The sequence below is a fragment of the Cenococcum geophilum genome, assembly GCF_001692895.1.
Source record: "Cenococcum geophilum 1.58 unplaced genomic scaffold K441scaffold_53, whole genome shotgun sequence".
NCBI classification, from domain to species: Eukaryota; Fungi; Ascomycota; class Dothideomycetes; order Gloniales; family Gloniaceae; genus Cenococcum; species Cenococcum geophilum.
The window spans coordinates 1045858-1070844 of NW_027137611.1; the positions used below are offsets into that span (position 1 = coordinate 1045858).

The 24987-nt window shown below is 48.3% G+C and overlaps 10 protein-coding genes across 10 annotated transcripts; 3 read left to right on the forward strand and 7 right to left on the reverse strand.

Annotated features, from left to right (window-relative positions):
* Window positions 1–205: 205 nt before the first annotated feature.
* Window positions 206–662, forward strand: K441DRAFT_582313 (60S ribosomal protein L37; the record flags this gene model as incomplete). The annotated part of the gene is made up of 3 exons (XM_067644454.1): window positions 206–266; window positions 353–424; window positions 520–662. Coding segments are annotated over 3 exons (276 nt in total), but the record flags the coding sequence as incomplete, so codon positions are not given.
* Window positions 663–1345: 683 nt separating this feature from the next.
* Window positions 1346–1685, reverse strand: K441DRAFT_667194 (uncharacterized protein). Its single transcript, XM_067649782.1, has one exon. The coding sequence runs from the start codon at window positions 1539–1541 to the stop codon at window positions 1380–1382; it is 162 nt and encodes a 53-aa protein (XP_067499327.1). The 5' UTR covers window positions 1542–1685; the 3' UTR covers window positions 1346–1379.
* A 3-nt stretch (window positions 1686–1688) lies between these two features.
* Window positions 1689–3821, reverse strand: K441DRAFT_582492 (uncharacterized protein; the record flags this gene model as incomplete). The annotated part of the gene is made up of 2 exons (XM_067644463.1): window positions 1689–3659; window positions 3723–3821. 2 exons carry the CDS (start codon window positions 3819–3821, stop codon window positions 1689–1691), a joined length of 2070 nt encoding a protein of 689 aa, XP_067499328.1.
* A 1094-nt stretch (window positions 3822–4915) lies between these two features.
* K441DRAFT_667195 (phosphate:H+ symporter) lies at window positions 4916–7578 on the forward strand. Its single transcript, XM_067649783.1, has 3 exons — window positions 4916–5559; window positions 5622–6765; window positions 6823–7578. Exons 1-3 carry the CDS (start codon window positions 5374–5376, stop codon window positions 7236–7238), a joined length of 1746 nt encoding a protein of 581 aa, XP_067499329.1. The 5' UTR covers window positions 4916–5373; the 3' UTR covers window positions 7239–7578.
* Window positions 7579–8762: 1184 nt separating this feature from the next.
* On the reverse strand, window positions 8763–9204 carry K441DRAFT_270706 (uncharacterized protein). Its single transcript, XM_067640877.1, has 2 exons — window positions 9180–9204; window positions 8763–9131 (listed from the first exon to the last, which is right to left on the reverse strand). Exon 2 carries the CDS (start codon window positions 9090–9092, stop codon window positions 8808–8810), a length of 285 nt encoding a protein of 94 aa, XP_067499330.1. The 5' UTR covers window positions 9093–9131; window positions 9180–9204; the 3' UTR covers window positions 8763–8807.
* Window positions 9205–10059: 855 nt separating this feature from the next.
* On the reverse strand, window positions 10060–10536 carry K441DRAFT_582288 (uncharacterized protein; the record flags this gene model as incomplete). The annotated part of the gene is made up of 1 exon (XM_067644453.1): window positions 10060–10536. A coding segment is annotated over one exon (477 nt), but the record flags the coding sequence as incomplete, so codon positions are not given.
* Window positions 10537–15081: 4545 nt separating this feature from the next.
* On the forward strand, window positions 15082–15472 carry K441DRAFT_667198 (uncharacterized protein; the record flags this gene model as incomplete). Its single annotated transcript, XM_067649784.1, has 2 exons — window positions 15082–15330; window positions 15400–15472. A coding segment is annotated over one exon (249 nt), but the record flags the coding sequence as incomplete, so codon positions are not given.
* A 2236-nt stretch (window positions 15473–17708) lies between these two features.
* On the reverse strand, window positions 17709–18847 carry K441DRAFT_667205 (uncharacterized protein; the record flags this gene model as incomplete). Its single annotated transcript, XM_067649785.1, has 2 exons — window positions 18804–18847; window positions 17709–18696 (listed from the first exon to the last, which is right to left on the reverse strand). A coding segment is annotated over exon 2 (693 nt), but the record flags the coding sequence as incomplete, so codon positions are not given.
* Window positions 18848–19077: 230 nt separating this feature from the next.
* On the reverse strand, window positions 19078–19761 carry K441DRAFT_667207 (uncharacterized protein). The gene is made up of 3 exons (XM_067649786.1): window positions 19303–19761; window positions 19198–19239; window positions 19078–19146 (listed from the first exon to the last, which is right to left on the reverse strand). The coding sequence occupies exons 1-2, from the start codon at window positions 19550–19552 to the stop codon at window positions 19211–19213; spliced, it is 279 nt and encodes a 92-aa protein (XP_067499333.1). The 5' UTR covers window positions 19553–19761; the 3' UTR covers window positions 19078–19146; window positions 19198–19210.
* A 2986-nt stretch (window positions 19762–22747) lies between these two features.
* On the reverse strand, window positions 22748–23737 carry K441DRAFT_680863 (uncharacterized protein; the record flags this gene model as incomplete). Its single annotated transcript, XM_067651410.1, has 3 exons — window positions 22748–22989; window positions 23041–23584; window positions 23633–23737. 3 exons carry the CDS (start codon window positions 23735–23737, stop codon window positions 22748–22750), a joined length of 891 nt encoding a protein of 296 aa, XP_067499334.1.
* Window positions 23738–24987: the final 1250 nt, after the last annotated feature.

Below are 24987 nucleotides of genomic sequence, written 5' to 3' on the forward strand. Positions count from 1 at the left end.
GAATCGGCACCAACGACCAACGACCAACGACCGACCCTTTCACGACCAGAAAGCCACAAGGTGAGAATTACTGCTTTATACTTTTGCTAACGCCTTGCTAATCCATTGACTCACTCAGTTCCTGATCCAAGATGAGTACGTCCACGAACCCGGCCAGCCGCGATAACACTGATAATTATGAGCGTGACTGACAACGACGACAGCGAAGGGAACATCCAGCTTTGGCAAGCGCCACAACAAGACGCACACTCTCTGCAGACGCTGCGGTTAGTCCTTAACCCCCCGAGAAACGAAGAAGAGAGTGGATGGACATTGGCACGAGAGAACGAGTATTGACGTTGGCATTGCACAGGTCGTCGCTCTCTTCACATCCAAAAGCACACATGCGCCTCATGCGGATACCCAGCAGCTAAGACCCGGAAATGTACGTCCCAAACCCTCTCCATAAGCCAAGTTCTCAACCCAGGACCATAAACTTAGGCAAGAATTTCGTGTCGGTGTACTGACATCTGGCCACAGACAACTGGGGCGAGAAAGCCAAGCGAAGGAAGACTACCGGCACTGGCAGAATGCGCTACCTCAAGAGTGTTCCTCGACGACAAAACAATGGTTTCCGGACGGGCGCTCCGGCCGGTGCGCGGGGCCCCACGGTCGCCTCATAGATGACGATGCTGTAGCTAGGGGACGCAGTAGATGACAATAGGCATGTAGTGGGCTGGGATTTCAGTGCTTGGCTTGGGTGATTTTTTTGCCACGTGTATCCTGTCTCTGGAATGGACTCAAGTGAGGGGCGGGTGAGTGTCTGGGGCTTTCTGGCATTAAGGGAAACTCACATTCAGATTCAATGGAACGAATACCTGGCAGTTTATGCTCTGAACTTGATTTTGATGCGGGCTAGGAGTGGTCGGCATGGGAAAGCCAATCGTGATGCTGCGATTACGTGAGGGTCAACTTTCTTAGTATATGCTAGCCTGCTCACGCATACCGTCCGATACATTTAAAGACCATCGCGCCATTAAATCCTAAAACAGTTTTTACGGCTACTCCTCAAATAGCTGCATTATTCACAATTCAAAGAAGCTCGTGTTCTATATCAAGACTACAATATCTTCAAGAAATTCTACGACGTCAGTACGTTTATTCTCGAACATCTCAGTCTAACCTCATCGATTTTTCTACGCATTTCTATTTCGTCTCATTGGTTCGTTCTCCTAATTATTTCGCCTTACAGTTCAAAGCTAGCGGTCTCGATCTTAGCATTAATTGTCCCTATCACTCTTAGCTTTCCACTGCAGATATCCTCAATATCTCAAGGCCAGACTTGATGTGGTGGCTCTTTTTGGCTTCTATATGCCTTGCAGTGACTAGGGAAGCCAGAGTCACCGTGAAATAGTTGATTGTTGGTGCTCTGGGCGTGACTTTTGCTTCAGGGCCAGATTGTATAACAAGGTCGCTTTGGCTCTACCCACTTGGCGGATAGCGGAGGAGGCTACTGCGCTTCTGGATTCGACGTCCTCGTATCTCTTTCGTAGCTTGGCCATCACTTCTGCCCCGTACTCGCAGAGAATGATCTCATCAGGTCGTTAACATGATTAGGCGTGTTGCTATATCTTCTACCCCAGTGTCGTGTGCCCTCATCTTGCCTCATTCGATTCATAAAGTCGTATCCGTATATTCCCTTACGCCCTTCATCCCATAACAGTCTGCCACCCATTCTTCATCATGACATCCATCCAAAACGCGTCTTCCCCCGCGTCTAGCTGGCGCCAAACCTCCCTAATGAGCTCCAGCATCCTCCACAGTGGCTTCGCCGGCAGCCTCAGCGCGAACTCGTTCAGCCGCCTATCCACAAACCGCCGTGCATGCACGACCTTGGCGTCGTTCGCGTAAATATCGAAATAGTCGACCGACGACACGAACCGCAGCTCGCTCGCCGCCGTCACCAGCAGGATCGGCTGCAGACAGCACGTCCCCGACGACGCCGGCAGGCTTGCCAGCAGGTCCAAGATGTGCAGCGCGAGCGAGTCGACCCACAGCGCGACATCTGCGGCCTCGCGCGCCGTCTCGTAGCACGGGGACGGGAAGCCGAAGCTTGGCCCGTCGTCGCACGTCGGGTCGTCGGTCCCGAGCCGCTTGCGCAGCAGCGCCGGGAAGATGCGGTACAGTTCCAGCAGCCCTGCGCAGCGGTACGCCTCGGCCAGGACGACGAAGTCGTGCTTCGGTGTGTTCGCGTCTCCGGGGTCGATCAGGTCGTCGTCGGGTGGGAACTCGGCGGCTACGAGCTCCTCTTCGAGCGCGCTGGCGCGGGAGAGCATGCCAGCGAAGTCAAGGGGGTCGAGGAACCCGGAGAGTCGAGAGGTGCGTTCGTGCCGCACGAGGCGGCCCACTTCGGCGAAGAGCATCTGCACTTTCGGTGCGATGCCGGTCCAGGGGTGAGGGACGAATTTACCATCAGGTGTCGTGGAGGCGGAGACAGTGGGGGATGTGTGAAGAGAGGATTTGTGCTGGCTGCTGAAGTTTGGTGAGAACGTCGTCGATTTATGGACGAAGCCGATCAGCATCTCCCAGTAGATGAGAGACTCCTCGAAGAATTGGTTTTGCCGCTGGATTTTTTTGTCGTCTGCAGGGTTTGCTTCGATCAATTTAGGAAGGATCAGTGATCTAGCAGCAGTTAGATGTGTGAGGCCTAAATCGCTGCTGTCGTGCCAACTCGTGGAAAGGCCTAGAAGCAAGATTGTGAGCAGTATTCTCTCGCTCCTAGCCTGGCTAGTGTTAACGAGCTGCAGCTCTTCGTTCAAACACTCGTACGCTTTCTTCTGCATCTCCAGCCCAGTGACGCTCATTTGCGGGCATGTATTGGCGAGCTGTGCAGCCGCCATGGATTGGATCGCATAGTATATGGAGGGCGAGCTATCCCAGATGCGGCCAATGCTTGCTCTGAAAGGATTAAGAGAAGAATCAAAGGACGAATACAATGTGCAGACGTCCCGAAAGTAATGTTCCACCAACATGGTGTGGGTCTCATTGAGAGACGGTGAGAGAGGAGCATTTGGAATACGGTAATAATTAAGCAGTAAAGAACGGGAAAGCCGGGAATTGGTTGGATGGAGAGACTGTTCTTCGGATACACCCACATCCCCAACTTCAAATCCACCCGGGGTGTTGGGAAAATGGCACTCCACAAATGATGAAGTAGTACCATTTACTACAATCTCAATATCTCCCTCGTTCAAAACAGGCCCGCTCGAGTCTCGGGCTTGAACAGAGACCAACGAATTGGTGGTAGTACCATCTTGCATGGAAGAGGGATGATTTGGCTGGCTTTCAGGGCTTTTTGATTCGGCAGAGGGCTGCAGGTCAGCCTTCTCGGTATTCAAAACGTCGGTTACACCAGAGTTCGCAGACATATTCTGAGACAATACTGCAGCCAAGGCGTCCAAGCCACTGGCAACGTCCGGTGAAATAGTTAGACCAATATAACTCGGTGAATCTACTTTCTCACCTGCAGCAGCGTCGTCCATACAGGATGACTGCTCCAGGATTGATGGGCGGAAAACCTCATATTTGGTAGACCACTTTAATGACTTTTCATATCCAGGGCACGAAAATCCCCGGGTCTTGCAATTCTTGCACTCTGGCTTAAATTCATCGCATTTTAACTAGATGCATCATCAGCTTACTCCGATCCACACCTCAGACGAGAATGGATGCTGCTAGCGTACTCTCTTGAGCTTACATCGCTGGCAGCCGTTCCGTGATTTTGTCTTCTTCCGACCGTCTGAAAGAGCGGAATTGGCCTCAATGGTGGTCAATCGAGGCATCCCGCTTACGAACTATGGAGTACCGGACGTTCCATCAACATTCACAGCCAGTCTCAACAGTCGTGCAAACCCAGCGAGTTGATGGTGGTGGTGTGATGAAGGTGTTGTTGAATGCTGGTCGGCGGGGCTCTTTGGAGCATGTAGAGCCGGTTGAAGCCGGGTTGGCGTTCGATTGGTCACTCGTACAGTGTCACAGTGTCTATGTACTTAGTTTCCAAGCCGACTGATAACGAGAACCGTTCCACGGCCTTAGTCGGCGTAGTTCCCTGACCTTTCCCTGGCCACTCCTCGCAGACATCGCCAAGTGGCCCAGACCCTTGCAATCTTTCTAGATGTCCTGGTCACAGCGTCTGGACTGGAAGCACGTGCAGCCAAGCCTTTCCAGAAAAGGAGCGTTATCGCCTATGATCACCGATCAACAAGGCCAAGGACAGCCACAACCACAATTCGGAATTAGAGCCATGCGTGCACGGTTATCTCGATGACAACGCCGCGCTTTCCGACATGGCATACCCCAGGCACCCAAGGCCAAGAAAGTGGCACACCACAAAGTCAACTTGTTCAAGACCGCCAAGCACAGAAAATATCCCTTTGCCTAATAAGTTATATTATTTATCCTGAAAATTTTAAAGTACTTCTAACTTTAATGTACCTAGTATCCGTGGCTGCAGAAAGCAAAGTTGGGCTACTTTTCAAAGGACTTCGCTTATTTGGTGACTTGGTGTGCCATCTTTTCCTGGCCCCGCGTGCCAGGTATGCTAAAGTTATTGTCCCAACGCCCGAGACCGCCCCAAGGCCGTCCCAAATACCCTTCCACCGCCATACGGCAGCCACTGCGCAGTCGAATTCAATGGCGGTTTTGGCTTGAAAATTCTGGACAGGTCTTGAGAACGAATTATTCCAGCCGCATGGTCTCCGACGGGTCTTTGTGGCGTCAATCGAAACCCCAAGAACCCCAAGACTCCCCACGCCCCCAGGATTTAGTCCCATGCGCGTCCACCAATGTGTCCTCAGGTCACGCCAGGCTCTCTGAGGCCGCTCAATGCAGCCAATCACTGGCTGTCTCTCGAGCACAGTTCCAATGGTGCCTCGCCAGAGGGGCGGCTGCCGTCAGCCCAGCACCGACCCGGCGCGGTGGCGCTAAGGGTTAAGCCCTATTGCTTCGTCTGCCACGCATAGGAGACCGGCTTAACGTCTGCTGCTTTCTTTAATCTCACCAATCGGTACTGTACCTTCTCCCACCAACTCTCCAAAGTCTCCAAAGTTGACCAGACGCACTTTTGGCAAACCAAGAGCCAACAGCCTTCCCATATGCTTTGGGAATCCCGCCGCCCTGGCTTATCCTTGGCTCTTTGCGCAACGACCATCATATAGCCCTTAGGGACTCGTTTAGTGTCCGCTATCCCGTGAACCCTTCAACCCCGTCATTCCCATGTGGAACTCTGCCTCGCGACAACACTCTCACGCACGACGGCAGACGTGGTTCCTTCCCCAGAAGCCACTCCAGCACATCCCCTCACACCACTATCCAACTTGAAGACACTTCTTCCCCATGTTGAGCTTTCAGCGCGTCGGGAATTCGGCCTATCGAGATGTTCCGGGAGTCTATTCGCACATCATGGACCCGAACGAGCGGCGACGGATGGCCCTCGCGGAAATTGATAAAGCTCCATTCGGATGGTATCATGCCCGGCTGATTGTGGTCACTGGTGTTGGCTTCTTCACTGATGCTTACAGTGTGAGATGCACATTTCATTTTCACGTGAAATTGCCGAGCGTGCACTGATATCTTCAACGTAGTTGTTCGCCATCCAATTGACCACTGCGATGATGGGCATTGTTTTCTGGCAGGAATCAAACGGAGGTGTCATACCGCATAATTCCGATACCGCAATCAAGGTCGCTACCTCCGCTGGCGCCGTTATAGGCCAGGTGGTTTTCGGATATCTCGCGGACCTTCTCGGCCGGAAGAAAATGTATGGAATCGAACTCATGATGATCATCTCTGCCACCCTAGCACAGGCGCTATGCTCTCCTTCGAAAGCCGTATCGTTCCTCGGCGTCCTCATCTTCTGGCGCGTAGCAATGGGTATTGGCATTGGGGGCGACTACCCTCTTTCGGCCGTTATTACCGCTGAGTTCGCCAGTACGAGGTGGAGAGGAGCAATCGTTGCAGCTGTATTCGCCATGCAGGGATTAGGCCAGTTCGCAGCTGCCGTCATGGCTCTAGTAGTCACAGCAGCACATAGAAAGAGCCTCGAGCCGGTCGCAAGCGTAGGAGAATGCAAGGGGGATTGTCTCAAGGCAGTAGACACGATGTGGCGTATCATTATTGGATTTGGCGGAATTCCCGGATGGTTCGCTCTCTACTACCGTCTTACCATTCCTGAGACGCCCCGATATACATTCGACGTTCTATACGACATCGAGAAAGGGGCCGCAGACGCTCGTAGATATCGCTCAGGCCAGAGGGGTGAAGGTTTCGCGGATAGGCTTAAGCAAGCTCGAGCACGCCAAGATATGATGAAATACCGCACGCCAAGACCGACCGTTATAGAGGCTATAAGATATTTCAGCAATTGGACAAATTTTATGAGGCTGGTCGGCACCGCTGGATCATGGTTCTTTTTGGACGTAGCGTTTTACGGAATAAACCTGAACAGCTCCAGCGTCCTATCTGCCATCGGTTTCGACCAAACAGGGAATATCTACCAGATGCTACGAAACGCAGCCGTTGGCCAACTAGTGCTCATTTGTGCTGGTTCAATACCTGGCTACTGGTTCACAGTTGCAACTGTCGACTGGCTAGGGAGACGAGTTATTCAGATTGCTGGGTTTTTAATCTTGACGGTTCTTTTCGCCGTCATCGGATTTCATTTTGAAAACTTAACACAAGGATCCCTATTTGCGCTCTACGTACTCGCTCAGTTCTTTTTCAATTGGGGTAGGCACCCTGTACACAGCCCATAAACCGAAGACAGGAGAGACTAACATTAACTAGGTCCAAACGCCACCACATTTATTTCACCTGGAGAAGTATTTCCAACTCGTGTCCGCTCCACAGCGCACGGCCTATCCGCTGGAGCCGGAAAGGTCGGCGCCATACTTGCGCAAGTCGTTTTCGCACCCATGGTGAAAAGGGGCGCAACACCAACCAACTCATCACCCTGGCTTCGCGGCGTGATGCAAATCTTTGCATTGTTCATGTTCTGCGGCATGCTGACGTCCTTCCTGGTCCCCGAGACCAAGCGGCGGACGCTCGAAGACATTGCTGGAGAGAGAGGCGACTCTGCCGTGTACGAGCTGCAATTTGTATCTCAGTTTTTTAGCCCGGCAGCGGGCCGGGAGGGCAAAAAAAGGCTTTCAGGAAATTGGACTTGGAGGGGTCTGGCGAATAAGTATTTCAATTTGGTGTGATTGATTCTTGGGATTCATATAAACATGGGCGTTTTTGGCACGACACGAGCATGGCATTGGATGGCATTGGGAGACCTCTCCCTTTTTTTTTGTTATGACATTTCTGCTGCATCATTCTGGCAGAGAGAGCGGTATGTAATTTGATACGATATACCCTATACGCAAAACTGTAGAAGTCTCAATCGATAACCATTCTCACCCGCTGCCTCTTCTCCCTAGCAAACCAATCAGGCCTTCTATCTTCGACCCGTTTCACGATCCCGCATCACGAGCTGATCAACCCCCTCCTCCGCCCTCCCTCTCCCCCTGTCCCGATGCGCCCAGGGGTCCTCCCAGCACACGGAATCCGCTGATTCCACCGCGCAGCAACGGCCTGTCAAATGCGGCAGGCCGTCCAGGCAGGCCGTGCAGGCCTTTGCGCGCAGCAAACTCCGCTCTTTGACCGCTGCTTCCACCAGCACGAGCACCACCATCACCGCTTTTACGTGTGCGTCGCGCGCATCATGCGCCCGCTTCCCCGTCCCCCTGGCGCTGGAACCCCCACGCGAGCGACGCCACACGCCAAGCGGCCCCACGTGCGCCGAGCCCGTGCAATCTGTGGTGCGGGCGGCCTTCGAGAAGCGTGATGGGACCAGCGTCGCCTGCAGATGTCGTGATCTGCTGTGCTGGGAGGCTGGCGGGTTATCGTGCGGGGCCGCTGGGCGCTGCGGTGCCATGCGGTGCGGTGCGGTGCGTGCGGTGCAGGACGAGGAGGCGCGGGCTGCAGGAACGCACCATGGGAACATGTACATGTACATGTACATATGCCTTTTTTTTAATAACCCGGATGCGGGCTGCTGGGCCAGTCAGCCGCGCGAAGCGGGGCGAGCTAAGGGGGGAGTGGAGCTAAAAGCTGTGTGGAGCTGGTTTTGGAGCGAGGAGCGCTCGGGCGCAGGTGCTGCGGAGGCGGGCGCGTTGAGACGCGGAAAGCCTCATGCTAGGCTAAACCTGCTATCTTGTCCTGCGGGACAGAGCGAGGGCAGGTTGGCACGGGCAGGCAACAAAAGCTGGTAACTGTCAGCTGGCGCGCTAGGTGCGCGAGACTTTTGAGTTTTTGGGTTTCGGAAAGGTAGCGCGCGCACACGGTTTTTTTGTGTGGAGGATCTGCTGCAGTGAAGTATGGAATTTTGCGGGACCTGAACGGTTAGTAAATGGACCTACAGCATAGGGCCTTCTGTCGCTTGTTAGAGGTCCGCTAAAAGCCGCAAATTGGTTTTTCTTGTCGTCGAACCGTTTTCTCTAGTCTCTGATGGCCGTCGCTACTCTCTTAGCCCTGCCAAGAGTCTGCGATGGAGATGAGATGTTACGCGTCCCTCTTGGAGCGATGTTTCATTGTGCCACACTAAATGCTAGGTTTCTTGGGCGCTTTCTCCTCGCCTTTGGGGATGCTAGTGACATTCTGCCGGATTCACAGGTAGACTCTGTTTGTAACTCTGCTTAGTTATCTACATAACGTAGAAGCTTTGGTGCGCTATAACCTATGCTATGCCCTGGTAATACAACACCCAAACGCCCACCTCATTAAGGACCTCAGTGAGGATATCGACGCGATGTTGGAGATGATCGATTTGGGCCTGGTGGTCGACGAGTGTCGACGAGTTGGGCCTGGTGTTCGACGAATTTGAGCGACTGATTCTGCAGCTGACTCTGCATCCTCTTCATCATCTCCTTCATTTCGTGTATATCCCCCAGGACGCCCCGGCCTGCTTTATTCCCATAGGCGAGCTCCTTTCCGGTATCTCCGAGTCTCGCGCTTTGTACGGCTTTTCCCAGTCTTTCCTTGGCAATAGCGTCGATGTCGTCGTCTGCTTGCATCTCGACGTGTTCGTATACGATAATGTCAATATTATAGGGCTATAAATAAGTTAGCAAAGACGCCAAGTGGAAAAGACAGTTTCTTACCTCTGGGGGTGTAGGGGGTTCTGCAGGGTGCTAGGGATTGGCTCACGGCTCGGCTGAGCGCCCGCTGAGTCGCTGAGCCGCACGTGACACTAACAAACCCCCGTCGACATTCGCGAATGTCCACGGCCAAGCCTGTAGCCAAGCCGTGGATGTATTTAAATATCTTACCACCGCTAATCGAGTCGCTGATGCGCGCGTACTATTGGCCTATTGGGCCAGCCGTGCGCCTATGTATTTACCCTATATGGCAAGGTCACTCATCCGCTCGCTGAGCGGCCGGTAGGTAGGCATGCTTTCTCTACCTCTCCTCCCTAGTCTATGCCTGCGTATATATATAAAAAATAGAAACCCCCCCTAGGGCGCCGCGTCTCCAGCAGCGTCCTATTTTAAAAAATGGCGTTAATTAGTCGCGTAGAGATTAACGTCGCGAATAATACCGAACTACGCGTGCCAAATGGCCTTTATCCCTTAACCCGTCAAAATTGGTCCTTACGGTATCGATAAGAGCCCACCAATCAAACCGGTCGAATCAAGCAGCCGTTCTCAGAAATACGAAGCCTTTGACTTCGTTGAGAACAATATTCCGCACGGACCACTTACGCTAAGGGCCTTGACGGGTTAAGGGATAAGCCAAAGCAAAAAGAGTTTAAGGTAGGTAGGTAGGTACTCTATAGAGTAGTATTATAGTTAACGCGCGCCTCTACCGGGGCTTTTTTTAGGCCTTTTATAAGTAAAAGCAGTACTATAATAGTGACACTATTATAGAGGAGAAGCTCTGCAGGATTCACAGGCAGCAAGATAGCTTAGTGGGAGTGACATTAAGGGGTTGGGAAGTGATTCATAAGAGTGTGGGAGGGGTAAACAGATTTAGGATAGAATGCTAGGCATACTGAGAAAGTAGCCTCACAATATCGATGTATCCTCTCTCAATTGCCAACTGTAGCGCCGTCTTTTTCTCATCAGTCGTTATGTTGATGTCAGCTTTATATTCCATCAGCAGCTTTAGAATTGCCTTATTCCCTTTATGTGCTGCCCGGTACAGCGCCGTCCATCCACTCTCATCCTGCCTATTTACGTCGGCCTGGTGTTCTAGCAGTAGCTTCACAATTGCCTCATTTCTGTTCCTTGCTGCCCAGTGCAGCGCCGTCCGTCCGTCTTTATCCTGCCCATTTACGTCGGCCTGGTGTTCTAGCAGTAGCTTCACAATTGCCTCATTTCTGTTCCTTGCTGCCCAGTGCAGCGCCGTCCGTCCGTCTTTATCCTGCCCATTTACGTCGGCCTGGTGTTCTAGCAGCAGTTTCACGGTTGCTTTATCTCCGTTAATTGATGCCCAGTGCAACGCCATCCATCCATCTTTTTACGTCGGCCTGGTGTTGTAGCAGTAGCTTCGCGATTGCCTTATCCAGACTTGCTATTAAGCAAGCAAGCCAAGCCGGAAAGCCTTAGCTTGCTGGCTTAAAACTTTTCGCACCTAAAGCTGGCTTGCTTGGCTTGATAGGTCGGAACAGTCGGCTTGCTTGGCTTGCTTGAAGGCTTGTTTGATNTTATAGATNTTTTGGAGTAATATACAAAATTATGCCTCCGAGCCNCCGATTTAGCCAAAAAGCTCCTCTGCAGCCCCGATTTATAGTNATTGTAATATAAGATAACATAGAGATAACGTAATGAGGAAGTTCGCGTGGCTGAGGATGTCTATACAAGGCTTGGCATGGTGGTGAGGAAGGTTTCGGTAGGAAGGCCTTGGTAGGAAGATCCTGCTGTTGACTCCAACGGTTAGCTTGAGTAGCTGCGATTNCATTGCAAAGCAGCAATNATATTAGGGCGGAGCTTCGAGAGACGCGGTTCTAGTAGATCATCAGTCCCACCGAACGCCCGTTCGCAGTTGTCGCTTGTAGCCAGTATAGTCAATATATCAAGAGCCATCCATGCGAGCTTCGGCTGAGTCGTACGCCAACGGGTGATCGTCTGGTAGTGGCGGCAGAGCCTTCTAAGCTTCGTATTCGTCCGACGCGTCGATAGAGCTTTGAGCCACGCGGCTAGTGTGTTACCTAAATAGTCCTGTTTGCTCTATTTGCATACTCAAAATCGTTCATCTACAACACCAAAAATCTATTACGAACTTCAGATCTCTACCGAAATTGTATATATATATTTCCTATCAAGCGGGCAAGCAAGCAAGCAAGCAGGCCCTCTTTTGGCTTGCTGGCTTGCCCAAATCAGGCCCTTCGGCTTGCTTAACAGCAAGTCTGGCCTTATCCCTGTTACTTGCTGCCCAGTGCAGCGCCGTCAGTCCATCCTTATCCTGCCTATTTACGTCGGCGTGGCATTCTACTAGGAGTTTGACGACCGTCTCATGCTCCTCCTTAGTTGCCATAAGCAGTGATCTACTTGGAGCGGGGTCTATTTGGAGCTCCAATGTGGATTCGGCTTCGATATGGATTTGGATTGGGCCTTCTGGTTGGTGGATTGGAGTGGATCTACGGTTNATTTNACTCTTGGANCTCCAGATCTATACCNAATTNGAANTGCGGCTGAGGAGGAATAGAGCGCTGAGGGGTNAGTGNAAAAGAAGAAGCCAATCGGCAAGTCTCTTAACTCTACCACTGACTTACTGTCTAATAAGTAGTGTATTAGCCATAGAATCTAGGACACCTGGCCATCCTGCCACTGCTGCTGTCACTTCTGCTGTTACGGTTCTGCATCTACACTTACTGTCGTGGTGTTATATTTGACTTTCCTACCTCCGCGATGGAACGATTTCTCTCAGTACGCCCGCCTCCACGTTACCCTTGCCCTACAGTCGTTTTCGAAATATCGGTAAAAACCGCCAAGCCGAAGGAGCCGCATCGCACCTCAGCAAAATTTTGCAGAGGGAGTATGATTTCAATTTTAACCACCACAATCGTCGAATTATGGGTCGCCGCCTTCCAGATGAAGTTGTCCATAGGATTAGGCTTCGTGTTAAAGCTAATGAAAGTGTGGCAGCTATTATAGAGGTAGTAAAGGTGTCTAAGAAGACAATCTATAAGCTACGGTTAAACCTTAACATTTGGGGCGAGCCGTACGCACCACCTACTATTACTCTTGGCCGATATAGATCTCTACTGCCTTACCAAGAAATGGTGATATATAATATTATGGTGTTGAGTCTTCTGCTAACTTATTGTATAGAAGCTTTTTAAGTTTCTTAAAAACCAGCTAATAGTGTATCTAGATAAGATACAGACCTTCCTATTTAACGAATTTAATGCCCTACTCTTTCTTTTAAGTATATACCGTGCTTTTAAGAGAGCTTACTGGTTACAGAAGGTAGTTAAGGCTTAGGTAGCTAAGAGGAGTACTACCCTTTGTAATGCCTGGATTGGTATCTAAAAGAGCTAGATAGTAGATTAGCTAGTATTTTTTAATAAGTTAGCGGCGAATAAGAGGACTAGTAATAGGAAGTATAGCTAGTTACCTAAAGGGACTAACTATAGAGTAGCACGCCTGCTTAAGAGATTAGAGAGGTAGAGTCTTTTACTAGTACTATTAGTAGATAGATATTTAAGCTATGTTATCTTCTAAGGCTCTATTACCTTTATAGTATTTAAATCCTTTATAGAGGAGAAGGTGCTTCCTTATTATTCGCTATACCTAAAACCGCGCTTAGTCCTTATTCTTAACAATACGTCTATCTATAAGTTAGCATAACTCTATAAGCTTTATAAGCAGTACGGCGTTAAGCTAAGATTTCTACCGCTATATTTACCAGATTATAATCTAATTAAGGTAATATTTAATAATATTAAGGCTTAGATTAGAAGGAACTAGTAGCTAGTTAAGGAGTTTAAAAGCTTTAACGCCTTTCTATATTTTACTATTAGTTAAGTATATAGGATGTATATAGGGCAACACTTCTAAGAGGTAGGATATATTATAGATTAATAGATAGCTACTATCTAAACCGCTTAAAGGCTAAGATCTTACTCCTAATTTAAGCCAGTATACTAATCTTAAAGTTATATCTCTCCTATATCTCTAACATTATACCTTTACCTAGCTTTTTTATATTTAGCATATTAATATTCCACTTATCCTCTACTAGCTTATCTTTAATCTCCTCTAAAAGTACCCTCTATTGCTTACTATAAAAGCCTAGCTTATACGCCAGCCACTTAAAGAACTGGCTAAGTAGCTTAACTAGGTTTATTTTTAACTAAATAGGACTAGAGTTCTAGGGTGGCTTAACACCTATATATAGTAAAGGGTAGGGGTAATAAGACTAAGGAGGTAGGTAATTAGCTAGCCTAGAGTGAGACGCTATAAAGGCCAGAAAAAAATTATTCATTAATAGTATAGAATCTTTCTTTCCTACTACCTGCTCCTTACGACTTCCTTAGCTCCTCTCCTTCCAGTTTACCAAATTAATAATAATATTTTGCGACGGTTGCTTAACTATAGATATACTACTAAGTAGCTCTTTATTCTACTATAGGAAGTTATTTAAACTAATAGGATAATAGTTAATTGCTAAATTAGGTGAGTTAGGTGACTTCTTATTCTGCTAATAAGTCTTATCCTTATTATAATAGTAAGTATTTATATAAGGCCACCGATTGGCAATTATAGGTATTTAATTACCAGAGGCTTCCTTAGCAGTAAGTATATTAGGTAGAGTAGCGAGTTAAGCCTACGTACTTATTCTTCTACCTATAGGCCTCTTACCTAATTACTGGCTTTAAGTAGTAGTAGAAGCTTAAGTCTCTGGTTCTTTTTCCTTAACTAAATATAAGGTAAAGTTTAAGGCTAAAGATCTTAATGGCTAGCGCTAGTGCTACTTATTAACTATATTAATAGCTTGCTTAAAATTATCGCGAGAGCGAATCTCTTAGGGGTAGTAGTTAACTTACCGTGCCTTTTTATATAATGTAATAGCTTTAAGCTAGCTAACCTTAAACTTTTATAGTAATAGATCTAGTAAGACCTACTCTCTTTACTCCTCTAGCTAGAATAGGTATAAATTACTGGTATTATATATAGCTGACTTCGTACCAGGTAGATTCTCTTTTCTATTATAGACAGTTGCTTTTAAACACTTATAAAGCGTGCGGGTAGCGGCGGCAACGGTAATAACGTGCTTAAATCCTTATACCTAGTCTTTACTAGCTCCTCGTTCTCGTCCTCGTCCTTATCCTTACCCTCTCCGTCCTTACCCTCCTTATTCTTACCCTTCTCGTCCTTACCCTCCTTATCCTTATCCTTACCTAAATCTAAATTTAAGTCTACAAATATAGGCTAAGCCGATAGCGGGGGCGCCAGTAACGGTAACGGCGATTTTAGCCTCTTTGCCTTTTTTGCTATATACAGCTTTAGCTACGGCTTTAGCTTTAGCTTCCTTTTAACCCTTTTAGACGGTTTAGGGGTAGTAGGAATAGGCATAAACTAAGCTTGCTTTTATTTAGATGGTTTTAGAGTAAAAGACGACTGCTAGGCTATAGAGGGCAACACTAAGAATTATATACGGTTAACTTAATTGGGCAAGTTACCGACTTTAATTTTAGGCCGTTATAACCAAGACTCGGTGTATTATAAGTAGTAAAATTGAAATTATACCCCCTCTGCAAAATTTTGCTAAGGTGCGATGCGGCTCCTTCGGCTTGGCGGTTTTTACCGATATTTCGAAAATGACTGTAAAATTAATTCGAAAGCCGACGACACGAAGGAGGTGGTTAAGTTTAAGCTGTAGGGCAAGAACTATATTCGATGTAACGCCTTAACAAAGAAACCGAAGCATACGAAGCAACGCACGTCACCCGTCGCTCTCGCTTATAAATAGATATTATTAAGGCCAACGAGTGCCTCCGCCATTGGTACGGGCCTCCGCGTAAGGGCACGTTTAATAATACAGATATTGGAGTTACAGAGGGAGGAGCCTACACAAATGGTACCACCAAAGGAGGCCTTAAAGGCTCGAGTTGCCGCGTATAAGGAAGCTATAGCAGCAAATGCAGTAATAGAGGCACCTCTGGGGGAGCCAGGTGGGCCGGGTGAGCCAGTAGCTATAGAGCCAGATGATGACGAGAGTGAGAGCCACGATAAGGGCGCATATGCTACCTTCGAGGAGGCGATTGAGGTAGAAGATCACGAAGCTTCTTATATAGAGGCTTTGTGATTTAGGGTTGATTTGGTACATTCTTCCTTAACTTTTCCCTTACCTTCTGCTAAGACTTACTATTTATAGTATATATTTGATCTGGAGTTATATTAGAGTCCTGGAGCTCCACCGCCTCCTTAGCGTACGGAGTGGATTTGACCCCCAAATCCACTCAAGTCCAGTCCAATAAGATCACTGGCCATAAGTAGCGCCGTCTGTCTATCGCAATCCATTGTGTCAATATTGGCCTGGTGTTCTAGTAGCAGCCTCACGACCTCCACGTGTCCTTGTCGAGCTGCTCTATGCAGAGTGGGTTGTCTAAGCGTCACTACTACCTCGTCGACATTAGCTTGTTGTTCTAGAAAGGAGCCAAAGAGCCTAATAAGTCTGATAAGGCACATTTAGCAAGTGTCCCAAACAGGCAGAGGCCCTGCTACCGCTTTTAGCAGTTCTTGCACCTAAGCATTAAGACTTATTGGAAGATGTAAGACAAAGACTCTGCTTATAACCCCGCTTAGTTATTTACATAATGTTGGGACTGGTGCGCTGTAACCTATGCTATACCCTAGTAACACAACTGTCGGACGGACAAGTCACTCATAAGAACTCTGTCGATTGAAGCTGGCTCTAGAAGCTCTCTATATACATGAGGTAGGGGCAAAGGACTGACGACGACACTGACGACGATTTGGAACTATTACTCAATCGCCACAAGGTCGGTATTGCCACTCAGTCGGTAATAGGTAGTAGGGACAGGGTGTGAGTCATAAGACGGTACCTGACAGTGACCTCAACGTTCGACACACCCCCCCAGCTGCTCAGTCAAGACTGAGCAGCTGGATAGAAAATAGAAAAAATCACGATAGCAATTTGGTGTTGAGATAAAGAAATCCTCCATAGAGTTACCTTGTCCAATGTTATCCAAATCGAATCAAATTAGATCCTTGATATCTTATATAGGTGACTCAAAAGCTCCTTCCAGTTCTTGGGTAGAGGTAGAAACCTGTCGCTGTATATTCGCTGATCGACATTAGTCAGGTAGGCTTGGTGTCGCATTGACTGCTTCTTCCGTCGTCCTTCTGCAATTTTCCTGTCGCCTATATCATCTTGAAGCTCCTGCCTTAGGCGGGCTTCCTTTTCTGGAATATGTTCAAATCGTGATCCTTGATTGGTTGATGCGGTTGATTGAGGCTCTGGTGACTGAGCTGGGGTAGGAAGGCCAGGTGGAGGATCGTCCTTTGAGGCTCGCGGGCCTATTGCGTCATCGTCTTGAGGGTCGAGCTCCTCTTGATCGGTCGCTTGAACTTGATTTCCTCCGGAATCCACCTGTCGACTTCCACCGATATCCACTCGAGTCTCGTCCTCGTCCTCTGGTGTCTCGTTAAGCTCTTCCTGTGACGTCTCGTCAAGCTCTTCCTGAGGCGTCCTTTTCATCGAATCCATTGTAATGCCTTGGTCGGCGATCCAGTCATTGAAATCACCTCCAAGCGATGTTTCGTTGTTCGTAGGTGTCCTTTCTGATACTGTCTTGTGAGCTTTGCTAACACAAGTCTCATATTCAACGGTCGTAGAGCCTTCCACAACCGCTCCAGTCACTTCTTTGGGCAGTCGCCCGACCGCATTAATTCCTGCATGTCCGAGTCGACTGTGCGAAAACCGTCCATCCACCTTTTGATTCAGTAGAGGCTCCGTCGGTCGAGCCGCGGAGGACGCGTCCTCCGTCGTGCTCGGCTTCAATTCGTTATATTCGAGGGTTATCTGACCGTGGTGATATCCGCAATATGCGAACTTCTCGCCACCGCGACGGTAGAGGTAGTTGCCCTCATTGTGCCAAAAGACACCCTTCTCGTTGAGTCTTCGATTACAGACCAGATTCGTGTGAAATCCTGGTACGTACGCAGCCTCATTTAGATGAATCTTCTTCTTTCCTGATGGGGTAATAACTGTGACTTCAGCTGTTCCGAAGCCTTCGATAGTTTCCGTTCCGGATCCTGTATACAACTGATCACTGGCCGGTCGGATATTGCCTATAAATCTTGCTCGGTCGTTGATGACATGNAAGGTCGTCGCAGGGTCAAGAATTACACTGTCACGGAGAGCGTAATCAGATGCGACATAAGCTCCAGTTTGATGAACTGCGAAGCTTCCTAATGGGTTGCTAGGTGAGCTCTTCTGCTCTGTATCATCTGGCTTCTTGTCGGCTGAGGCTTGGCTTCTCAATCGATCGATTAAGGCCTTAATCTCAGGTGGAGAGTCAGCAAGCTTCTGCTCTACTAACTGCTCAACAGCCTCATTCGGTCTCCATCCTGTTGGTCGTATTGACTCAACTAAATACCAGCAGTACTTGAACGGGTGCTGCTTTCCGCACAGGCACTGCTTCCAATCCTTCTTCTCCTTCTCTGACTCAGCGTCTGATTTGGGCTTATTAATTGGCTCTCCCTTGAAGCTGGCTGCATAGGATCCGTCCTGGCTCCTTGCATTCTGAGCAGATTCCAAACGACGATGATTTCGATAGACCTCGATGATGACTCGAAGGGTAGGTAGACTTTCCTTCTTCCTCTCAAGGTTCTGTAATTCGTTTTTCCAGTATTCTGACCATCCTGATGAGGCAGATTCGACGGCATACACGAAGTCCTTGACTGNTCGATCGCCATCTACCTCAGGTAGTTTAACCTTCTTGCAATCGTTGTANACCTTNTCCCACTCGCGGAGCCACTTCTCGATATTCTGACTCTTCGGGGCTTTCTTCATTTTCAAATATTGGGTGGCTAGGTCGACCTTCCGAGCATCGTCGGTCGGNGCGACAGCCTGCTTGAGNGACACAAGGACATCGTAGACGGTATTTCCTTCGAAGGTGTAGTCGATGTAGTCACGGGAAATAGTGCTGATGATGTAGGTGCGTAGGGACTTGAGGGCTGCTTCCTCTTTTTCATACCGCTTGTAAGCACGGTCGTACTGTTTTCGTAAAGCTCGAAGCTCTTCCTTCTCGCCTTTATCAAGGGCTAAGAACGTAGTCTTCTGAGGATTGACAACTAATGGTGATGGCTCTGACGGTGCTCTGTGTCTAGGTAGATCATTTTTCTTGACATCCGGATCGATGTACTCCCATACACTCTCACCGTCGGCTTTGTACTTGACGACACCAATCCATTGGTCCCAATCGTTTGGGCCTGCTAGGATCACAGTGTGCGTCGTAATAAGGGTTTCGGATTGTTGAGAGGACATTTTGAGGCTTCTACTGTTCAGTTGACGATAGGGTAATCAGGGTTTCAAATCAAAGATGATGCAGTAGATGGCCCGGGCTCATAACTGTCGGACGGACAAGTCACTCATAAGAACTCTGTCGATTGAAGCTGGCTCTAGAAGCTCTCTATATACATGAGGTAGGGGCAAAGGACTGACGACGACACTGACGACGATTTGGAACTATTACTCAATCGCCACAAGGTCGGTATTGCCACTTAGTCGGTAATAGGTAGTAGGGACAGGGTGTGAGTCATAAGACGGTACCTGACAGTGACCTCAACGTTCGACAACAACACCCAACCAGTCACCTTATTAAGGGCCTCAATTACACTATTATATAGTAACGTTTTGCCCTCTTTAACGCGGCCCTCTAATAATGGTTATCGTAAGCCGCCCAAAACGCGCAATAAGCCCCGTTAAGAGCTATGGTGTCGTTAGTTAACCCCTGGTTAGGGTTCGCTCTAAGCCCTGCGGTAAGTGCCTAAAAGGCAACGGCTATACCTGTTAGGATATTAGCTGGCCCTTTCTTCCTCCAGGCTGCGCCGGCATTAAGGGTATTAATAATACTAGAGTAGCCATAGGCGTCAGCTATAGAGCATTAGCTTGCAACTATATAAACTTAGGAAGTTAGATACTTACTAAGAAGCGAGATTTAATTGGAATCTAGTCCGTAAAGATTAACTAGAGTAAACTCGTTAGATCGTCGGCCGGTGGTATAAAGTTGTGCATTAACAACCGCATTACCCTTATAGGCTTTTTTATTACCCTTCCCAATTCTAGCACATATTTCCGCAGTAGCATCCTTCCGGATATCTCGGCGATAGACATCAATAAATCTATGCCTAATATCGTAATATCCTCCAGCATCTGCAGTGAGGCTTTGGACGTGATTTTGGAGACTAGTGATTTGGGCCCGGGATTCAGCAATTCTGGCCTGGTGGTTGGCAATTTGGGTATCTTTTTTCGCCATCTGATCCTCCAACCTCTTCATCATCTCCTTTATGTGTTGTCTATCCTCCAGGAGGTCCCGGCCTGCTCAATTCCCATAGGTAGTTATCTCTCCAACCGTTCCGCATTCCGCGCTTTCCATAACTCTCCCAATTATCTCCTTGGCAACAATCTCGATGTCCTCCTGTAATTATAGCTTGACGTATTCGTATACAACAATGTTAAATTTATGGGGCTATGAACAAGTCAGCAAAGACGCTAAGTGGAAAAGAGTTTCTTACCTTTGCTGAGAAGGGGGTGCTAGGGATTAATGTTTTCTGTGGGGAGCCAGAGGTAGCTAATTTTTAGGACTGGCGTTTCGGTATGTTTTTCGGCATATTTAGTGCTCTAGCGAGGATTGGTTAAATTAAGTTAAGAAGAGCGGGTAAAGTAATTTTAGTGTGCAAGCTGCTAAAGAGGAGATATGGAGAATGCAGACAGTAGAAATCGATTTATATCGCAAAAAAGAGGGCGTTCTTTCCTATCTAATAATAAAGAGGCAGGACTCGCAGAACCTTAGAATTACTTACGATGCCTACCAAAGTTGTACTATCGCGCTAAACCATATCAACAAAACCTTCGTTGGAATGCGTTAGACGCTAGTACAGGTCAAGAAACAAGCGAGTCCAAAGTGACATAGCGAGACCAGGTTAATTTGTGTACAGTACTAGCAAGGGGGGCGTCTGACCCATTTATGTTAACTCCTTGTACAGGCCAACGAGACTTTTGAGTTTTTGGGTTTCGGAAAGGTAGCGCGCGCACACGTTTTTTTGTGAAGGATCTGCTGCAGTGAAGTACGGGATTTTGCGGGACCTGAACGGTTAGTAAATGGATCTACAGTATCCCTTCCCCTGGTGCATTTCGTCCTACTATTATCGATAAGAGCCAGCCAATAGAATCAATAGGATCAAGGCTCCGTGATGAGAACTACGAGGTCGTAGAATCTGCAGATTTCTATATACAATTGCTATATACACTTAATCTTTGGAGTTGAGTCGCTCAAGATGAGGTAGCCAACACTCATCCTTTCTACAGAATGGAATTTGGCAAACAGAGCAGCCGAATGTAGTCCTTGGAGCTTTGCAAGGCCTCTTCCAACTCTTACTATTACGAGCCTTCCTACGTCTTCTATGCTGCGCCCGAGTCTTCCTTCCTGCCTCAATACAAGCAGAGCAGGACTTCTGCTTTGTAAACAGCTTTACAAGCTTATGGTTGTCGACAGGATACCACAAAATATCACTTGTAGAGTATCTGACTGGCGCCTTCTGATTGACTCTCGTGGGAGGCGAGCTGACTTCTCAAAGAGAGTCTGCCGAAGATCCTTCCGAAACTGCTTATGTGTATCGCGATGATAATCGGAGGAGGAATAGTAGGAGAAGAGTAGATAGCAATTGACAATGATGACGTCAATTAGGAAGTGCCAGAGAGGCTTCCAAGTCTTCATATGAGGCCGCTGAGTATTGTAATAAGATCGTCTCTGGTCGGCAAGATCAACCCCTAGCATGTAGTGATTATAGTCGTTTATAAAGGTGGGAATTGGCAAGTCTTTGACGACGGCGTTACCGAACACCTTGCGCGTTTGTTTAGCAGAGCTGCCAGTAAGAGCGGGACGCCTCCGAGAGGTAATAATAGATTTCTGTCCTATCGCGATGTATGACGTCAGCGGGAAAGTAATTGAGAAGCAAGGTGGATTTCTTACCGTCGTTAACTGTACTCATAAAGAGGACGACTTGAGCGTCCTTCCAAGCAAATTCCATCACGTTTGAGTCCTTTGAGGTAGCTCCATACAGTACACCCCACGGTAGCTGAGCTGTATGGTGGAGCTTAAGGTGAGAGAGTCTCTCATCGATTTGCTCAGTAGGAATCTTCTTCTTGCTCCCTCCGGAGTTGATTAAGATATCACCTTCAGAGTCACCTAACTCCTCACGCTTTGTTTTGGTTGTGCGAACGGTGCCTGCGCCTCCAATTCCTAATCCGCGAAGCCTTGTAAGGAGTTTGACACTTGTAAATAGATTATCGAGCCAGACAATATGACGCCCTGGAGAATAGAGAGGCTCATTTGTATCTGGATCGCGCTGAGTGAGTAGATCAAGTACAACTGCCCGCGTCTTCGAAAAGCCTTCCTCCTTTGTAAACGTCGTATCAAGATCTACTGGGCCCTTTTTGTCACCTTTGGCGTGGTACAACCAATCGAGTACATAGCCCTCGTTAGCCAACACCCAAATCTTGAAGCCTTTAGGTGTTGGTTTTGATGGAATATTGACGATTTCTGGGGCGCGTCCTATAAAGCGTTGTATCGTCTCATCAACCGCAAGATGAGTTCCGGGGTTATAAAGCCTGCGACAGCTCAATCGGAGGTGTTCGGAAAGGTCGTTAACTCTATCAAATGTAGTTCGTGGAGTAGAGTCTTCCTTTGGCCAAGGATCCGTACACCTAAAGTAGCGATCAAGTTGCTGGAATCTCACAAGGCTTATGTAGTTTTTAACTACGTGGCCAGCGCCAGCTGGCTCCAAATCGCCCCAGTAATCCTCAATGGAAGATTCTATGGTGATACCCATATGAATTAGCACACCAAAGTAGGCGTACAATTCTTGCCTATATGTTGGTTTCCACGGCGCGCAAGCTCAGCTTCCTCTGCAGGATAAAGCTCCGCGTATTTATTTGTCCCTCCGCAAGCTTATCCATTGTCTCATCGGTAAAGAAGAGTGTAAATATAGCGAAGGGGTCGTGTACATCAAGATTAGGAGGAAGATTTGGGGTGCCATGGTTGTCAAAATCCTCAATATGCAGAGGCTCGAAGGATGGCAACGGCTACGGCTGCGGGGGGGGGGGGGGGTTCTTTTGCCTTCCGAGTCGGTGGAACAAAGTCTATATCATCAGAAGTACGATTGGTAGGCATGGTTGATTGATGTAATTAGTTGAATCTATGTAGATTATACGCGTACTTTTGATTCTGGAGTTTTGTTGTTCTGCGACGGTCAACTCTCGTAGCGTACCAGGGGAAGGGATAGAGGCCCTGCTGCCGCTTTTAGCAGTTCTTGCACTAAGCATTAAGACTTATTGGAAGATGTAAGACAAAGACTCTGCTTGTAACCCCACCCAGTTATCTACATAATGTGGGGACTGTTGCGCTATAACCTATGCTATGCCCTGATAATACAACACCCAAACGCCCACCTCATTAAGGACCTCAATTACATCATTACACGACAACTCTTGGCCTTATTCGACGCGGCGCTCTATTGTGAGCCGCCCAAAACGCGAGATAAGCCCTGCTAAGAGCTGTGGTGCCGTCGGTTAAACTCTGGTCAGCGTCCAGGTTCGCCCTAAGCGCTGTGGTAAATGCCTGAAAGGCAGCGGCTACATCTGCCGGAATATTATCCAATCCTTTCTTCATCCAGGATGCGCCGGTATTAAGGGTAGACATACTAGGGTGGTCACGGGCTATAGAGCATTAGCTTGCGACACTATAAACTTAGGAAGTTCGACACTTACGAAGTGACGAGAGTTGGTTAGGAGTTAGTCCGTAAAGAGAAATTAGAGCATGCCGGTCATTTCGTTTGCCGTCGGCATAAAGTCTTGCATCGGTAAACGCATCACCCTCATGGGCGGTTCCATTACCCATATCAATTCTATCAAGTCCTTCCCGATCAACGTCCCTCAGGATATCTCGGCGATAGACATCAATAAATCTATGCCTAATACTGTAATATCTTTCAGCATCTGGGGTGAGGATATCGACGCGATGTTGGAGACGATTGATTAGGGCCAGGTGATGATCGAATTGGGCCTGGTGTTCGACGAATTGAAGCGACTGAGTCTGCAGCTGACTCTGCATCCTCTTCATCATCTCCTTCATTTCGTGTACATCCCCCAGGAGGCCCCGGCCTGCTTCATTCCCATAGGCGAGCTCCTTTCCGGCATCTCCGAGTCTCGCGCTTTGTACGGCTTTTCCCAGTCTTTCTTGGGCAACAGCGTCGATGTCGTCGTCTGCTTCCATCTTGACGCATTCGTATGCGATTATCTCAATATTAATGGGCTGTAAATAGGTTAGCAAAGACGCCAAGTGGAAAAGACAGTTTCTTACCTCTGGGGGGGGTGTAGGGGGTTTCTGCAAGGTGTTGGGGATTGATGTTTTCTGTGGGGAGCCGGAGGCGGCTAATTTTTGGCGTTTCGGCATGTTTTTCGGCATGTTTGGTGCTCGAGCGGGGATTGGTTAAATTAAGTTGAGAAAAGCGGGTAAAGTGGTTTTAGTGTGCAAGCTGCAAAAGAGGAGAGATGGAGAATACAGAGAGTAGAAATCGATTTATATCGCAAAAAAGAGGGCTCTTTTTCCTAGAATCACCTGCTATCCCTACCTGGGTAATTGACTGAGTCTATACGTTCGGGTACCAGATTTTAAACTTGCCAAGCCTGCTTCTAACTGGCTCAAGTAGCAGAATCGCGTAGCGAATATTAAAATATGAACATGCGGATTATTAGGGTACAGGCCAACGAAAATTTTGTACCTCGCTACCAGCCTTCTACCGAAGTTTTACTATCGCGCTAAACCACATCAACAAAACCTTTCGTTGGAAGGTCTGGAGCCTACAAGGGAGTAACACCAATGCGTCAGACGCCCCCCCTGCTAGTAAAGGTTGGGAAACAAGCGAGCCCAAAGTGACATAGCGGGACCAGGTTGATTTGTGTACTGTACTAGCGTCTGACCCATTCATGTTACTCCCTATGCGAGATTTTTCTCAGCGGAGTCACTCAGCTGCACGTGACTCTAATACTCCCCGTTGATATTCGTGCGGCTGAACAGCGCGCGCCTTTGGCCCACGCACTAGGTGCGGGAGGTTTTGGTTTTTGGTTTCTGAGTTTTGTTGAGTTTTGGAAAGGCTGCGCGCGCACACGGGGTTTTTATGGAGGACCTGCTTGGGATGAGAGCACAGTGCACAGTTGACGTAGTGTACTGTGGTATCAAGGGTAAGTTTTGTGCCAAGAATCTAATAATTTGTAAGGGACTTGGCACAAAACTTACCCTTGACACCACAGTAAGTGCGGTGAGTAAAAGGACCTATACCTTAACCAGTTTGGGCGAGCAGAGGAGTAGGCCCGTGCGTGAACACCAAAATCAGAACAACGCGTATCTACGGATGCAACGGTAAAAAGTTCCTGGCTCCCTACGCCCTGGCTTGATTCGAGGTGTCTTCAGCTGCACGTCCGATCGAGGTTCTGTGTCCGTAGGCTCCGTGTGCGACTCCGTGTGCGACTACGTGTAAAGCTCCGTATCTATGTCTGTAGGAAAGATCGTTCTGGTTAACTAATCCGTGGGCGTCGAGACGGGCGGCAATCGATCGATTAAGGGGGGGGCAGTCAAGGGAAGAGGCTCTTGCAGGGGCTCCAAAACGTTAATTGACCGTGTTTCCAACGTTGATTGACCGTATACGGATTTCTTGA